Consider the following 17,478-nt stretch of genomic DNA (forward strand, 5'->3'; position numbering starts at 1 on the left):
AGTTTATCTCTGCTGACCTCATCTTACCTTAAAAATTATAACGGCACAAAATCATTTTTTGCTACACAAACCAACTTATTGGTAGCACAGTGGATTGACGCTAAATTTCATTGGATTTTGTAAATGTGGCCTGGCTGGTTGACCTTTGGAAACATTGACTAATGCTAGCAGCACAAACAAAACGTTTTGCTGCACAGAGGCGTGACACAGATTTAACCCGACTTCACTCAGGTCAGAAACTCGCTCAAATCCTCAGACTTCTTCATTTTCCCTGCTTCTAAAACATCAACGCTGAGAGGAAAACGTTCACTAATATGTGTCGTCCGCTAACAGGGACCATGACACACCGTGTTATTATGACCACCTGATCAGTGCGAGTCATGTTACATCAAAATAAACTAAAGTGTAAAAGTAATCAGTAGATTACAACTTCGGAAAGCTGGCATCTGCAGATAGGAGCTCATATGTTTTTTTTACCCAAGCAGAATGACTTGTTTACTTTCTGCAAAACTGCCAAAACCTGGCGCTCTTATGAATCAATCTGTGCGCCTTCAGCCAAAACGGCATCATATATTCTGAGATGAAAACAACATATCTTCATTACTGAACACTGACAGGTGTAAACAGAGATTCACTCGCGGTCGTGTCTCTGCCTCAGTCGGCCCAGAGGAGCCTCAGGAACTGCACAGAGAGCAGCGGCAGGAGAGAAACGCATAAATGTGCTCGACTGAAGCTCCTCATTAAACACGTCGCACACCAAAAACACACACACTGAGCGCGTTGAAATTTACCTCGAGGCATCGCCTGGCGAAAACGCCGATCCTGCGCACACGTCGGGAGAGAGCAGAGCGGGACGTAAACACGCACAAGGCTCCCGAAAGCAGCGAGCGATTGGCAGAGAAACACCAGTGGAGCGCGAACGGCGGCGTCTGCAGGATGTGTGAGCGCAGCGGCGGCTGCCAGCGAGTGGCACCGAGGCCCGACAACAGCCATCATTGTTCCCACCAAAGCTGGGCTCCTTCTCCTCCGTCCCATCCTGCTCTGATCCCCCTCTCTTAAAGCCGGGGGACCGAGGGGGGCAAAGTAGAGCTAAAAGGAGACATCGGCAGCTCCCACCAACACTGATACACACACAAAAACACACTTTGACCTATTCAGCCTGTAAGAAAGCACACACATCTCTGTTCAACTCGCTCTGTGTGCCACACAGGATTCCTTATTTATCAGGCTGGCAGGATAAATCTGCATGCAAGGAAAGTTAAACTAGTGAAACTGTGATTTGAGGCCCAGGCTTTGAGCTTTTGCTTCCAGTAATCAGGCTTCAAACTGAGCTGAGCTTGTTCCAGATGTCCTGCTCAGAGCAGTGAACATGGTGAAGTGGAGCCCGGTTGGTCAGACTGGTTTCCATCCAAATAACGTCTGCTCCCTGCTGGCCTGGTGTTGCTTCAGCAGGAAAATATCAGACTTCATCGAACCAACGATTATTTTAGTAAACAATAAGATCGACATAGCCTTTTAATCGCATACAAAAACTGGCACATTCTGCAGATCTTTATTCTAACAACTTAAATCTTTTTTGAGATAATATTAGAAATATATTAAAAGATGAAAATAAAAAAAATCTCTTTTTTAGATGAAAGAAAAACATTTCATTGCCTAAAATGCAGTGATGTAGCATTCATGTAACGCCTACTTGATCATTTGTAGCAAATATGCAAAAGCAGCTAAAACAATCTTCTAACATCAACATGAGAAAAGCTCAAACCTTTTAGCCTGATTTAAGATAAATACAGTGTAGGGCTGATCCATTGATTATTTTTTAATTTAACCAATTAATAATTAGATAAAAGGAGCTTAATTGATTTTGTTTATTTAAACCATTAAGTTTATTCTTTGTAAAGTTTTGTCTTCATTACTGCTCTGTGTTGTTCTTTCAGCAAAATGGCCCTTTTTCAGTCTGAATACTACAGTTAACGATTAATTGATTACTAGATTAGTTGACAAGCATTTCAATTATCAATCAATCACGATTAATCCAATTAATTGTTTCAGTTCAATCAATAGGATTACTATTTGAAAGCTACACTTCAATCAAATACAATAATACAAAAGCATAATGAAAATGTATATTTACAGAAACCAGCAGTTTATATTTGTGTATAAGAAGTAGTTGCACAGAAAACTAAACTGTATGGGAAGGAAGTGACAGTGTTGCTGCAGGAGGGACTGGTGCACTTCACAAAGCAGATGATGGCAAGAGGAACTGAAAACATCAGCAACTTGAGCCCAGTTAGCTACAAAGCGGCTACAACAGAGGAGATCATTTTAAAATCAAAGCCCTCAAAGGCAAATGAAAAACATATTTTTACAGACATATTCTTAAAGTCTGACATTCTCCCCCCTTTGCAGATGACTTTATAGATTTCTGATCCCTATATTATACTATAAAGATTACTTTATAGAAATCTGCCAGGAGAAAAGCATTTAGCCTTTTCCCCAAGGAACAATTTCTTCCTGGAAGGTTTTCCATCATGTCTTTTTGACAATCCAAACATCCTTCTCTCATTTCTTAGCCAAGCGTTTGTTTGTATTTTCCTGCCCAGAAATGGAAGTGAGAAGGAAAAAACACATATCTGAGTGGCTTATTTTGCCACGAGAGGGACTGGAGTGAAACCACACTGACCTGCTGCAACGGATAGACAAAGGGTGGGATTCCTAGAACTAATGTTTTATTCATCTTTATTCATCTTTTAAATAAAGATATCCATCTTTTATTTTAAAAAAGATGAAAATAAAAGAAGCTTAGAAGTTGCAGATATATTTGAAAATTGTGGGGGGAAAAAAAGACTTCCTAAGTAAAAGCAAACATGTCTAATGCATCTCAGGGCTTCTGCGAAAACCTCTCATCTACGTCCCACAGAGCTGAAAAGGTCTGGATGAACGAAGTGGCCGACAAAGCAGAGAATATGCAAAGTTCAGGAGGAGTGGGTCAAAACAGCTAATTGTTGTGAGGAGTCAACCCCTTAACTGTCACCTCAAAACATTTACATGCAAGTCAATGAAATGTTTGACCCAAGTCAGACAGTCTGAAGGGAAGTTACACCAAATATTAAAGAAATGTAAAAAGAATCAAATAAAAAAAAATCTGAATTTGAAAACAGTAAAATAAAATAATAATAATAATAATGAAGACATTTTTTCTCTCGTTATTTTCGGATTAGCTGCATCTCCATTGACCATTTAATTGTGCAAATTGATATTTCAAAAATAAATTTGCTCAATGGAAACACCAACTTCAAAAAAAAAGCTCAGTTTTGGATAAAAAGTTTTGCTGCTGGGATGAGTTGGTTTTTTTGTCCGTATGGAAATTGGGCTGGAACTGAAACCCTTTTTCTGCATCGCATGAGTCACATGACCAACAACAGGATGTTGCCACTGGCTAATCACCAGAGACGGCGACAGGAAGTAGTTAGAGGATCGTGGTGTGGCGTGGTTTTTAATGACTTATCACGTAAACAAGCACATTCACTTGTAATTTTAACTGCGTTTCATATTTAATGGGAACATCCCAATTGTGTGGGTTTTTTTTTTATTTTAGCGAATAATCGACTAAGTTTACACATATTGGTAATGGAAACAACAACTTCAGTCTGATTTAGACCAAAACAGAGAGAACAAAAAAAGATACAGTTTATGAAAGCATTTGGTTTTAACTGTACGATCATACCAAGAAGGGAATCAGTTATTCTGAAACAACATTAACTTCTCAATGCGGGAATTTTCACAATTATACCAAGAGCTGATCTCATGTGGTTAACCTTTTCTCCTCTGCTGGCCACTCCGCTCTGACCGAATCCTGGTCAAACTGAGGCCAGCAGCAGGAAGCACACATGCTAACAAGATCGCTTTTTAGTGGCTTGTCTAAGAAAGGATTTAAAATAGATGATGAACATCACCCGTTTTAATACAGCACTGGCTAGGCCTCATTAGCTGGATTCAAGAACACATAATATTAGTAATATTCTAATAAGGAAAACTGTTCGAGCTCCATCCTGGTAAATAAACATAAATACTGAATAGACTCAATGTTAGTGCTGTAGAAACGTAATTCCTAAAAGAATTTAGGCTGTGAAATAAAAGTGTTTGAACAAACAAACTGCAGTCAGGTCGACTGGTCTCAGTCTCATTTTCAGTGTAAACCCCAAACCTTGCTGCTGGACACTCAGCTGAGCAAAGAAAATGGAAAGGAAGGCGAAGACGTGTTTATGTAAGGTCTGCTCTACTCCTGAAGTACGGTCTGTGAGGAGGTGATGCATCGGTGGGTCAGCAGTTGCCTCTGTCCACATCTGAGTCATGGAGAGCAGCAGAGAGCAGCTGGCTGGCTGTTCACAGCACTGAGGGGATTAAAGGGGCAGTATTGTATGTTTTCCAGGCATCTAGTGCTACCCTATAGCACAATCAAGTAACTATCTTAACTTCAGATGTTATAAAAATTATGTATACGTCAAATATGATTTAAACAAAATTTGGCTTTGGAATTTTATGGCTTAAAATTGGGCCTCTGTCTCTTTAAAAATTGCTGCTCTTTCTGAAACTCCGCCTTCAGGAAGTCATCACAACATGGCTCCTCTATTAACCCTTTAACAATGTTTTTACCAGCACTACACTGAGAAGTAGCTCCTATAATGAGCTCATCTGATGCTCAGCTCCACCAGGTGTTTGCTAATTGCTGCTGGCTAGTCTGAAGGAGCTGACTTGTATAGGAAGGGATGCTCACAAGCTTGGAAACTGCAGCTCAGAGGAGAATCTGCGTCTCGAAGGCGGGGCTAGGTCCACCCAGGCGATTTTCACAGCTCAATGGTTGCCATGGGAGATTAAAGGATTTCTCAAACATGCCTTAATACATGAAAGAATCAAGTCAACACTCTGAATATGTTTTTAACGAGGGAGTAATGTTATAAAATGAAGTATAGCTATAAAAAAGCAAATTTTACATAATACTGCCCCTTTAACGAGATGCCAGATCGTCTCTGACGGCCCCACCCAGACCGCTGGGAACCCAGTAAAAATAACAATATTGTTACTTTTGTTTTTATGACGATGAGGCTGCAGCACATTATGTGATCATTTAGCAGAGGCAGCACATTAAGAGAAAGACCAACAAAGTGTAAATTCAGTAGAAATGCAGTCGTCCTGTTAAAACGGCTTCAGACGGGTCAGGGATAAAGTTATGGAGAAGTTAAATCTTAGTCTAGTGTATGAAATACTGTTATTTAAATATGAAAACATTTTGATAAAGAGAAAGACTGTGAGCAAGCATGAGGATAACCAAATGCTGCAACCAATTTCCAGGGTTTGTGTTGTTTTATTTATCTACAAATTTGTAAGAAATCCTCTACAAGTGTCGTTCACCATGACGACGACTGACGTAAAACCTGCAGATAAATGAGGATTTTAGTGGGACTTGACTTGACAGTAAATGTTTTCAACAGAAGAGCAAAGACAATTAGATTTTCTAACATGGTCAGACAGAAGAGCGGAGCGACTCGCCTTGTTGTCAGCGCGTCAAATCACCGAGATCGAAAAAACTCCTCAACGGCCGAAGGACTGTGAGATGAAACGTGTTTGTGCGGAAAACGCGGCCCGACAGTGACGGACGGCGACGAGGCCCGACAGGCAGCAGGCTGTGCTCAGACATGCACACGCTGGCTGCCTGTGGGAATCAGGTCTGGCTCATTTACAACACGAATCAAACTGCTGTCAGTTCGGTTCCCATGATCTCATCCTGGGTTTGAGGTGCTGCAGTCAGATGCAGCCAGTGAAATTCTCTCTCAGGGTTTTTCTGCACAGAACCGGTCGACAAAAAAAACCAAAACAAACAAAAAACTACTTGAAAATAAAAACTACGACGGAAAAGTGTCGATGGATGATAAGTGTGAGTGTGGATAGTTGCAGGTTCACTGCAAAAACATAAAATCTTAACGAGCATTTTTGCTGTTTTCTAGAGCAAAAATCTTAAAAACTAATTTACATAAAACTATTCAGGAAGATATATTAACTTAAGTCAATAATTTTTAAATATTGTTTAAAAAATGTACTAGTTCCACTGCAGATTATTTCCCTTTATATATATATATATATATATATATATATATATATATATATATATATATATATATATATATGAACAAACTGAGTGTTGTCATTGTCTTAAAGAGAGCAGATGTCATGGATAAATTTGATATCAAATAGAAAGTTGACAAAGATAATGCAGCATTTTAATTCCACAGTAGAGAAAGTCGTATAGTTTCAGTAAGAAGGTACAGAAAAAAAATATCAGTATCGGTATCGGTTGGTATTTGGTTATCGGCCAAATGAGTTTTAGTATATCGGCATGTCAGATATCAACCAAAAATCCAACATGGTGGATCCCTGTTTTTTTTTTGTTTTTTTTAGCATTATGTTAACAAATACTGTGAATGTAACAATAAAAGCATCGAATCTCAAATAACACCAAACAAGAATCAATAGCAGAAATCAATCTATGGATTGACTGTGATTATTATTCACAGTATAATAAAATCAAGTGCATAAAAATCACATATTTAGCACCAAAAAAAAGGCCTTTTTTTGGTGCTAAATATGTGAGAGAGTGTTGTAATCATGAGCAGCTAAAGGTTAAAATAAAGTGTCTTGACGGATCCAAGCCTCTCAAACGAGCTTTGATCAGAGGCTCTGAGGTCACATGACCTCTACGGCGGCTGCAGCTGTCCGCCACTCATCACGATGTAGAGAGTTGAGCCAGATGTGAGCCACCGCAGAGGGGACAGAGTGTGTGAACGCTTATATATGTGTTGATGATGATGTCACGCTGTGCGTGCGTGTGTGTGTGTGTGTGTGTGTGTGTGTGTGTGTGTGTGTGGGAGGGACGCTTACGTCGAGCAGTGTGTGTAGATGCTGGTCCTGGAAAACGCTGTGGAGGAAGTCGAGGTCTTTCTCGCTGCAGTCTGTCAGTGCGTGGATCTCCTCCAAACTGTCCAGCACTTGAGACACAGCCCCTGCGAGGTCAGAGGCCACAGGCTCGTCAAGAGTTCGTTTCACATTTTATCAGGTAAAAAAAAAAAAAAAAAAACAACATCAGTGCATCTTTTTGTCCTTTTGTGACGGAGCAACTCAAAGTAGTTAATAATCATGAAGGTAGTGAAATAAAGTTTTTTTGTAATTTAGAAAACATAACTTTAGATCATTTCCACAATTAAGTTACAGCATAAATGAACAAAACAAACTACTCATGTTTCCTGTTTAAACACCTGAAACGTCGACTAAATTACCACAGCGCTTGAAGCTGGAGAACAACAAACATCGAAGACAACTTTCTGCTGCATTTAGAGAATCCCAACACACACACGCGCACACACACGCACACACACACGCACACACACACACACACACACACACACACACACACCCACACACACACACACACATACACACACACACACTAAGCGCCTTGATACCTACGTTCTGCTGCTAGAAGTCCTAGCCCAGGGGAAGCATTAACAGAGAGAGACAGAAAGAAGCAGAGTGACACTTTGGAAGAGTTTGGATTATCAGTCGACGTCGCGCTGCGTCAGCACCTTCTGTGCTGCGCATGTAAGAACAGAAAGAAACCAGGAATATATTATTTACTGTTAAAAACTATTTACAGTTAGTATAATAAAGTTATTTACAACTCGTAGAAAATGCAGATCACCTCTCTTCACCCTCACCAGATCACCTTCCTAAAATAATAATAATTTTTTGTCAAAAGTCTTTTTCTTTTTTTTTTTGCCATCTTTCTATCCAGAAGATGGTAAAAATAAAAAATAAAAATAACTTTTGGTAAAAAAAAAAAAATGACTTAGGCCATTATCTCAGGTAGGTGACAAGATGTGAAATGTGTAGGATTTTTCTGTTAGAGTCACCAAACACCACAAAAGTCTGAAGCTAGCATCTATTTTTTTATTTCCCCCGCCTAGAAAACAGTGCAGAATCTCCTGCAGTCAAAATGACCCCTAACTGGGACCAAAACAGGTAAAGATGATTGCATTTCATTTATTCTTTCTTTAAAGAACAAGTGAAAATTTACAGATTTAGAAAACCCTATTTTGGCGCCTTGCGCACCACGAACATGTTTGTCTGATTTAGAGGGACTCATCGCTTCTCATTGACAGCTGGTGATCTTAACACGAACAAAATTGCTCTAATATTCCTAGTCAGTGATATCCGCTGAAGTCTCACTATTTATCCACTCACTGGGTCAATAATAATAATAATTAAGCTCATATATTGCCCTTTATATATCCAATTGATATCTCAAGGGGCTCATTCACACACTGGTGAAGCCCCTGATAGGTGAAGTGTCTCGCACAGGGACACAAACATTGAGGACAGACAGACCGGGAATCGAACCAGCGAACTCCTGCAATCAGTCGCCATTAAGATGTTCGTTAATGTCAATTTGGTAGCATAACTTATTTTATCACGCTGTGATGACCAGTTGTAGTTCGCTGACGACATGATAGCTATTGCTAATAAAGCTAGGTGACGGTGGGTAACCATGACAACCAGTGACAGCTTAAAGGCGGGCAGTTTGGCTTCCGACGTGTTTACAAACAAATGATCCCTCTGTTGGTATCAGAAGAGTTAGGAACAAACTAACTCCAGAGAAAAGACCAGGAAAATCCTTCTCCTCCTAAAACCTTACCGCCACCAAGCTCTTCGAGACAAAACCGAGAAAAAAAAAACAAAAAGCGTGTCCTACAGCAACGCTTAGCTCTCACAGCATCTATTAACCTGCTTAATGAGATAATGAGCACAGTCCCCCGTGTTCATTTTCTGCTCGTTTAAGAGCAGCTGGAGAGGAATAGAGACAGCAGCAATCAGGACGAAAAGGATAAACACTGGGAGGCAGCCGTGTTCTCGGCGAGAGTGGAGGGGTGAGCGGAGGGGGCACCTGAGGAGGTGGGGTCTTCGGAGAAGTCGTTGAGTTCCTCCGGTGGATCGCCGTAGAAGGAGCTGAACTTGTGACTGGACACGGCGGCCAACACGGCTCCCTGAAACGACACGGGGAGCGTTAAAGCCTCGTCATCGCCGCCAAACCTTCCGGAACATCCCATGGCAGACGGACGGGAACCTTGAGCTTCCGCCTGGCGTTGAACTTCCTCAGCTGCTCCACGGTCTCTGGCAGATGGATTTTGTAAGCGTACCGGTCCCTCTCCTGTAGAAAACCACAAACAGAACCTTCATCTTTTAATTCCCGTCTTGGCATCATCGGCGGCCATCTTTACGTTCTTCAACTTTTACTTTCTTAGCTCCACCTAAAACAGGAAACTACTTCATCCAGTACAAACTTTAGATCCTACAAGAACATTTGGCTTAATATTTATGATCTGTATGGAAAGTTTTCATATTTGCCTTATGAGTTTAAAGGTTGGTGATGCTTTTTGTTCACTAATGCTCACTGGCCTTCACACGATAGTTGAATTTAAAGCCAATTTGAACACCATACAGACGCTACAGCTGGACAAACTAGCCATGTTTAGAAATTATCGCCTTTTATGAATACGATCTGTACACATTTCCAGTGTGGTCTTTATCTTTCTGCACATAATTTGCTTAAAAGCTTAAGTTTCTCAAATGCGCCTAAAAGCATCAGCAACTCGCTCTTCCCTCACGGCCGAGTCTGTTTCAGAGGATCGCCAGCGCCACGACAAGAGAAGAAATTAACCAGGCTGGAAAAACTTACCAAGTTACGCTGCATTAATACACACAAAGCTTTTAAACAACGGGGACTTTTATTTTTTTGAGTCATCACTGAGACCAGTGTGAGCTCACTACTATCAAAACTGCTGGGAAAAGACAGAAGTTAGGAAACTCTGGAAGTCTGTTGGCGGATGACCCAATTCCAGAGAACTGGGTCACGATGAGCGCCTCTCTGGCTTTCAGGCTTCAGGTGAGAGTTTACATCCAGACCTGGGAACAGAGTCGCTCCGTCCACAACCTGACTGCTGAAAAACGGAGGTCTTCCTCAGAACTCTATCGAGTTTCAACCAATCAGTCAAAAATAGGTTTTCTATGCCAAGATCTGATGCCCTTTATAGAAAAACGTCCAAAACAAAAGCAACCCGCTGTGTAAGTTCATCCAAAAATAAACCGTGCGTCGCTCAGATCACATCTGGCAGTTCGAGCATTACCTCAGCACTGCAGGTATGTGATGTTGTCACATCACATGTTTTTCATTCCACTCCGTCTTCATCCTGACCGAAACGTGGCACCGGCAATAAATTACCGAGAAAAAAGCTCGAGATACAACCTGCCTGCACTCTCGGCCCCAGGGCTCCAAAGTCACTGCAGAAAGTTCGCCTGCAGCGTGAAGTGTGTTTAACACTCTGTGTTTTGAAATGGAGAAGATCTGAACCAGTCAAGCTCCTCTGAACGTTCTCTGCTTTCTTCTGCTGTGATGGCGGCTAATCTTACAGCCGACTGACAGATTAACGACAGATCACAGAGTGCCCTTCCTTCATCAGTGGATCATTATCTATAGAACAAACTAGTAATGTATTGTTCTTGAGGGGGGGAAATGTAGATGTACCTTCAATAAGAAATAAAAACTGTGTCAAACTCAAGGTTCGGGGGCCACATCTGGCCCGCCGTAGCTCTTTATGTGGCCGTCTAGACTCTGAATTACATCAATAAGATCCTCCAAGTTTTCACAAATCAACAAAATTTTCATAAAATCAACAGATCTCCAATTTTTTTTCTGATTTTACTGACATTTTTTCCTCAAAATTGGCCAAAAACTTTGGGTTTGAGTGACCAACACCTCAGCCTTACTTGATGTCCCGTCTGTGACCGATACAGCGTTTAATGAAAAAGTCACATTTAACATCACAAATTAGCGCAAATATCATAAAACCTCCTTAGTAGGAGCTAAGAGACACAGTCTACTGTGGTCACAACGGGACGGACTGGATCAGAAACGACGATGAGGAAGGCTGTGGTGTTTACACAAAGCAAGAGGCCCGAAGGGCAGAAAGACAATATGAAGATACCATCAGGCTGAATCACTGACACAAGGCAGGACGGCAGGCGCGCCTAACTTATCACGTGAACAAATGGTTTCAAGATTGATTTTAATTGTGTTTCTTATTTAAAGGAAACACCGCAGTTACAAAATGTATATAAAATGTGTCTAATGATTGGACTATGGGTGTGAATCCTTGATTGTTGTGTACCAAAGACATGCAGCCAAGGTAAGTATTCAACCTGGGCGATTCTCGTGTCGTGTCAGAGCGTCTGTGAATCCAGACGTGAAGCTTTTCCAGCAGTGCTGAAAAATCAAAAGTGAAACCAGACTCGGCTTTGAAAGATTCACGACTGCCTGATGTGTCATTCAGCTCCTGGGCGCGCTGAGCTGTCAGGACATCATCTTGACGTCTCCCTCAGTCACTGCCCGCAGAAGAAGACGCGATGAAAGCGTCTGCAGAAACAAGACGAGCGGCATGAGCGCCGCTTCCCGTCACCGGTTTGGTCTTTATAGAGCGAGGACGGTGATTTCGCTCCAGCTTTGGGCTACGAGTCTCTCTTCCACCGTGGTCTTCTACACCAAACAGGCGGAAAGTTTGAAAAAGTCAAAACTTTCGAGCAGTAAGAATGAAGGAGCAGCATGTTTTTCCAACGGAGGAAGGACATTTATAGATTTCTTTTAGCGGCAGCGTGGGGTAGAAACCCAACACTGAGCAGCGTTTGTTTTGTCGTTTCCCCAGTGTTTCAGACGCGGTGGTACCTTGAGCCAGGGATGGTTCAGAGCCTCGTACACGGTGATCCTCTCCGCTGGGTCCAACATCAGCATGCGCCTCACCAGATCCTTGGCGCTCTCTGAGATGTGGTTCCACTGACGGGGATTCATCTGCACAGCAACAAGACGGAGACATTTTCAGCGTGCTGCGCTTTAACGTGCCCCACGCTCACCAACATACAGCATCCTGTGTGGAGAAGGTCTGCTGTGAGGGTAGTTCACACAAAAAGACCCCAGACTTACAGAGAAGGGAAATTAATGGTGGTGTAAGTTGGTTCATCGTTTGGGCCAGTCGCCTGGTTGTGTAAGGTGATAGTTAGCAAGTATGAAGGCAGGTTTGTTACCGTGGTGGACCTGACAGAGTCCTCCAGCCCTTGCTTTGCTCTGCACATTCTGGAAGCTCTACATCTTTAAGGAGTTGAGAAAATCAAAGCAGCGCTGGTGTGCGGCTCATTAAAAATAAAGTGTTTTTGTTTTTTAAATAGCAGCTGCTGTCGTGTCTCAGTCTTTCTTTTTTAATTAATTTATTTGATTCGTTTAGATCAGGGGCGCCCAAAGTGGGTCCTGGAGGGCCGGCATCCTGCATGTTTTAGTTCTCTCCCTGGTTTAACACACCTGGATCAAATGATGGCTCGTTAGAGGCCTCAGAGGAACGTTGACAAGCTGGAAAGGTTGTTACCACCAGGAGAGAACTAAACCGTGCAGGATGCCGGCCCTCCAGGACCCACTTTGGGCAGCCCTGGTTTAAAGTGAACATGCTGACATAAGCAAAAAACTTTTTGGATGAGAAAGAGGAGTTTGAAGAAAACAAAGCTACTACTTCTTTAATTGCAAATTAAATTTATAAATAAATATTTTATACATTATTTAATAATTTTTTTAACAAGAATTTTTTATAAAACCCAAAATTATAAATTACGGAATTTATAATTATAGATAATTACTATTTAGAAGTAATGTAGTTGATAAAGGTCTTTGCCTTTTGCATGAGGCAGTACGTCTCTGTTTCTACATGCTGCCTGACGGAGGCCTGCTGAAACCGACGGTGTGTCGACTCATGATGGGGCCGGTTCCGTATCGTGACCCCTGACCTTGTATTTGCCCTTGCAGATGGCTTCGAACAGTCGCTCCTTGGTGCCGTAGAAGGGCAGGCAGCCCGACAGCAGGATGAAGAGGATGACCCCGCAGCCCCACACGTCCACTGGCTTCCCGTACGGCTCCCTCTTCACCACCTCCGGCGCCATGAAGTGGGGCGTCCCGACACGCCCTGCGGCCACAGAGACACGCAGGTAAATCACCATCAGCCACGTGAAACAATTAGGGCCCCGCAGAGCCTTCGGCACTTCCGTTCCAACTTCTAATTTTACACAACAGAGACAAGAGGAAGAGATTAGGAACGCTTCCTCGTTTTCAAGTGACACGGTCAGAGTTTATTTGCCAAGCGGCTAACAGCAGATAAGTGGACAGAAAGAGGAAACAAACCTTCTTACTGTTCACTCTGTACACGTGAAGAAAGCTTCGTTTTTCCCGCTTTAATGTGTATTTCTGAGCTCTGGACGTACATATTCAACGTGTTTTGCTGCCGCTTATGGTAGAAATATTGTTTGAGTCAAACGGCGTCCAGTTCAAGCAGACTCTCAGGGGATGTGGGTTTATCTGCCCGCAGCCACAAACCACTCAACCAAGACAGCTTTTGTAATTTTATAACATAAACCAGTCAAGGATCTTCTAGTATTCACTTCAGCTGGTTATGTTGCAAGAAAGACTGAAGAGTTCCTGATGATTAAAGCAAAAAGATCGTATTTCCTGTAACTAGCGTGTACAAACACATACTTTGGAAGAGTTCTCACACATATTTCTTTTTTCATATCCGATCATGTTGTAACCATAAACATCAATGAGTTTTATAGCAGTTTTATGTGATAGCACACATAAAACTCCACAATAAACAATAAATCAGTTAATTGCATGATAAAAGAAACTCTCATTTTTATTTGCTTTTTATCTTTATTTTTTTTTTTACCATAAACTGAAGGATAAAAGTCTTCACCCTGGTATTTTGGTCTCAACTATCCCTTTTTTTGAAAGATCATTTTATTTACAGAGACTTGATTTATTTCATTTGATGTTCCTGTTGTTTTCTAATCCAAATGTCGTCCAGTTCCAGGGTTTAAATGTTCATTAGAATTTAAAGTTTATCGATCTGAGAATCTGTTCTTGCCTTTTTATGCCATTCTTACTATTGTATTACTTGAAAATCGTCTCAAAACAACAACCTTATCGTTTATCGCAATAAATCCTGGGACAATTTATCGTCCAGAAAAATTTGACATCGTGACGGAGCTAGCTGGGACGACACAATGAGACACACAATTGTAAAGTGGAAGGAAAAAAAAAATCAATTTGTTGTCCTTTTCCCTTCAAATTAAAGTCTGACAAATATGGCTTAGATGATTTCTGAGTGGTTGTACTGGATTTTATTCTGGGCAACCAGAGTAAATGGGGCTGAATAAAACTACACACCAAACTTTAACGATTAGCATCTGAGCTAACATTATGAAAAACATGTCTCATTTTCCTTTACTTCCTAATATGAACCATCTTGGGTTGGTCTATCACTTAACATCCAAACACAGCACACTCAAGTTGGAGGTTGCCATGGTACAAAATGTGAAAAAAACACACGCACACACACACACACATCAAAAGGTGTTAACAGGCATTGCTGTTGGGAAGGAAGTTCATCTGGATCTGTTCCAGAGAACTCGACTTCAGCGCAGGAGGGGCCAACAGTGGGAGGAGGAGATGCTTCTTCCGGGCAACTTCTTTTAATCAAATCTGGAGCAAACTTCCAGTAAACTGCAAAACTGCTGAAACACTGATTTATTTTAAATTAAGGCTAAAGACAAACCTATTTAGAACTTCCTCTGATTTCTAGTAACTGGAACATTGAGCAATGAAATATTTGCTTAATGATACAGATCTGACAAAATGTAACATTTATTCCTTGTTTCATGATTGGCCACAGTATCAGTGTTAGCACCTGTTTTCAAAGACATGTTATCTTGATTATTAAACCACAGAACACTGACCACACAACTTTTCAGGCATCAAAAAATGAAACCAAGTCAGAGGATAAGTCAGAGTCAAAATGGAGGAAAAACTACAGTTAAATGGAGAACGTCGGGCATGTGTTGCAGGCATTCTCTGTTCTCATTTCCTTAGAAGATAAGACGGATATGACCAGTATTTTTCCAACGACAGAAAACAAGGTGAATTCCGAAGAGGTATTAGGTAAAAATGTGGCACCTCGCTCCCCGTCTGATGTCAGAGAATAAAAGAGAGAAGTGCCAGGTGTAGAAGAATCCACAGAAGACACATGAGAAGTGAAAGTTGTGAGTTTAGGAAACAGGAAAGCTGCAAAGACCTGATCCAGGACCTGAGAGCTGCACCACCTTTCAGCTGACCAGATCCGCGTTTTCCGCTTATAGCTCTACTTTTTACAACCACACAGAACCATTTTACAGCACAGTGAAGTAACTATGTTACCTTCAGTCATTATAAAAATGCTGCATATATCAAATATGGCTCAAAAGAAATTTGACATCATATTTCAATGGCTTGAAATCGGGACTGCGTCTCTTTAAGAAGCTCCTGCTGTTTCTGAAACTCCGCCTTCAGGAAGTCATCACAGCATGGCTCTTCTATTAACCCTTTAACATCTGCTGAGAAGTAGCTGACCTCAGCTGATGAACAGTTCCACCAGATGTTTGCTAATTGCTGCTGGCTAGTCTGAAGGAGCTGGGTGGGGGAGTCACAGAAGCTTGAAAGTTTGAAAACTACAGCTCAGAGGATGGGCTTTGTCCTTGAAGGCGGGGCTAGGTCCACCCAGCTGATTGGTTGCCACAGGAGATAACAGGATTTCTCAAACATGCAAGAAAGATGCAACACTCCAGGTAAGATTTTGATGAGGGAATAACATTATAACATGATGTAAAGCTCAAAGAAGTTGATTTTACATAATACTGCCCCTTTAAGCTTTCTTATCTTCGGTTATTTTCATAGATGCAGAAACGGAAATTAAAATATGTTGGTTGCAACAAGCCGATGGTAACATGATCCAGAACAGATCCACAAGGCTGTTAATGTTTATTAATTTATGAGCAGGAAACTCATTAGAAATAGTTTCTGTGGAAGATTGAGAACCAGTCTGCATCTTGTAGGAAAAAGAAGAAAAGCATAGGCTGGAGTTTGTCAGCCTCATTGTGAGACCGACTCAAGCTGTAAGGTTGGAGTTGTAGAGGTTCGCAGAGAAGTAGACGAGATGAAGAACGTGGACGTGTTTTAGGCTTGTATTTCATTATAACACAAAAGTGAAACTCGTTTGACTGGCGTCAATTTTTTTTTTATTGCACTGATCCCAGGCACATATTCTGTTAAATAAAGGCAAACAGGAAGAGGAAGAGCTGCTGTCTCCTTTTAAGAACCCGTACCAGCATCACCAGCAGCTGATGGTAGACTGATAGACGGGAGGCCATCTTGTTCCAGTACACCTGGCTGTGGGGTTTACAGGTGTTGGTCTGAGGCTTTTGGCTTTGCATGTTTACAGACCCTCTGTGCCACACAGTGTTGACTCTGATTCCTGTGTCCCGAGGGCCAAACAGGAGGCATCAATCGCTAGCTCTCCTCCAGCCAATTGACCAATTGCATTTTGTAATTTTGTGCTTGTACACATAAAGATGCACATGTCGCACATGTTCACCTTTTGTCGCTGTCGTTCGTCACTCCCTGTGTGATGATCCCATCAGCCAGAAAAGATGCAAAAAAGCTAGCTAGCTAGCAAGAGCACGTTAGCAGCTGGTTAGCGGTAGCTTCAACCACCGTGAGTCACAGAACGCAATGAAGATTTCTGACTCAAACTTGTGCATGACACAAAAGTCTCACAAGGAACAAAAACTACATAAGATTGAATCCTCATTTCATGATACAATTTAAGGCCAGTAATTGTTGTAGTTAAGGCTAACTAACTTACATATTAAGGCTTTAATTTTAGATAATAAATTTAAGACTTTTTAAGAATGGGCGGAATAGATGTAAAACAGTAAACCGGGGATCTCTGCAGCTCCTCCAGAGTTACCATGTACCTCTTAGCATCTTCCCTGACTGACGCTCTCCTTGTCCAGATGCATTTTAGACGTCACCGGCTGTGGTAGGGCTGCAGTTCTTCCATTGTTGAATGTGAACTTGAACAGTGAAATGTTCACTCTTTTACTAAGGGCAATAATAGTAAATCAGGCTGATTACAAACACGCCACATTCTGGGAGTGTTATGTAAAATTTTTATTTCATTTTGAAAACTATGCCACTTTTTTCTTCTCACAGTTATGAACTACTTTGTGTTACTTACATCCCAGTAAAATTCATCGAGGTTTGTAGCTCTGACATGACAACATGTGAAACGCATGAACGTTTTGTTGTTACCGCATCTGGGTCAGACTTGATGTGCCATAAGATAGGCGTGTTTTAAACTGGATTCAGTTCTGCAGCTGAAGTTGTCAACTCTGTGCTTGACTTGGTGACGAGCCAACCTGAGCACGGGCTTGTACATGCTCAGGTTGGCTTTTTTATTTCGGAGAAGG

The 17,478-nt window shown here is 41.5% G+C and overlaps 1 protein-coding gene across 5 annotated transcripts in view; it reads right to left on the reverse strand.

Moving 5' to 3' along the window:
* The window catches only part of caska (calcium/calmodulin-dependent serine protein kinase a), a 143,709-nt gene that overhangs the window by 28,344 nt on the left and 97,887 nt on the right, over positions 1-17,478 (reverse strand). For all 5 annotated transcript variants that reach the window (XM_088012064.1, XM_088012061.1, XM_015006268.2 and 2 more), the window contains exons 7-11: positions 12,931-13,106; positions 11,828-11,950; positions 9,176-9,259; positions 8,996-9,095; positions 6,937-7,058 (exon numbers count right to left, since the gene is read on the reverse strand). In XM_088012064.1, the coding sequence (XP_087868190.1) occupies positions 6,937-7,058; positions 8,996-9,095; positions 9,176-9,259; positions 11,828-11,950; positions 12,931-13,106 (605 nt within the window). The remainder of the gene's footprint in view (positions 1-6,936; positions 7,059-8,995; positions 9,096-9,175; positions 9,260-11,827; positions 11,951-12,930; positions 13,107-17,478) is intronic.

This window comes from Poecilia mexicana, unplaced genomic scaffold (genome assembly GCF_051168715.1).
Source record: "Poecilia mexicana isolate PSO_F unplaced genomic scaffold, ASM5116871v1 scaffold_2, whole genome shotgun sequence".
Taxonomy (NCBI): domain Eukaryota; kingdom Metazoa; phylum Chordata; class Actinopteri; order Cyprinodontiformes; family Poeciliidae; genus Poecilia; species Poecilia mexicana.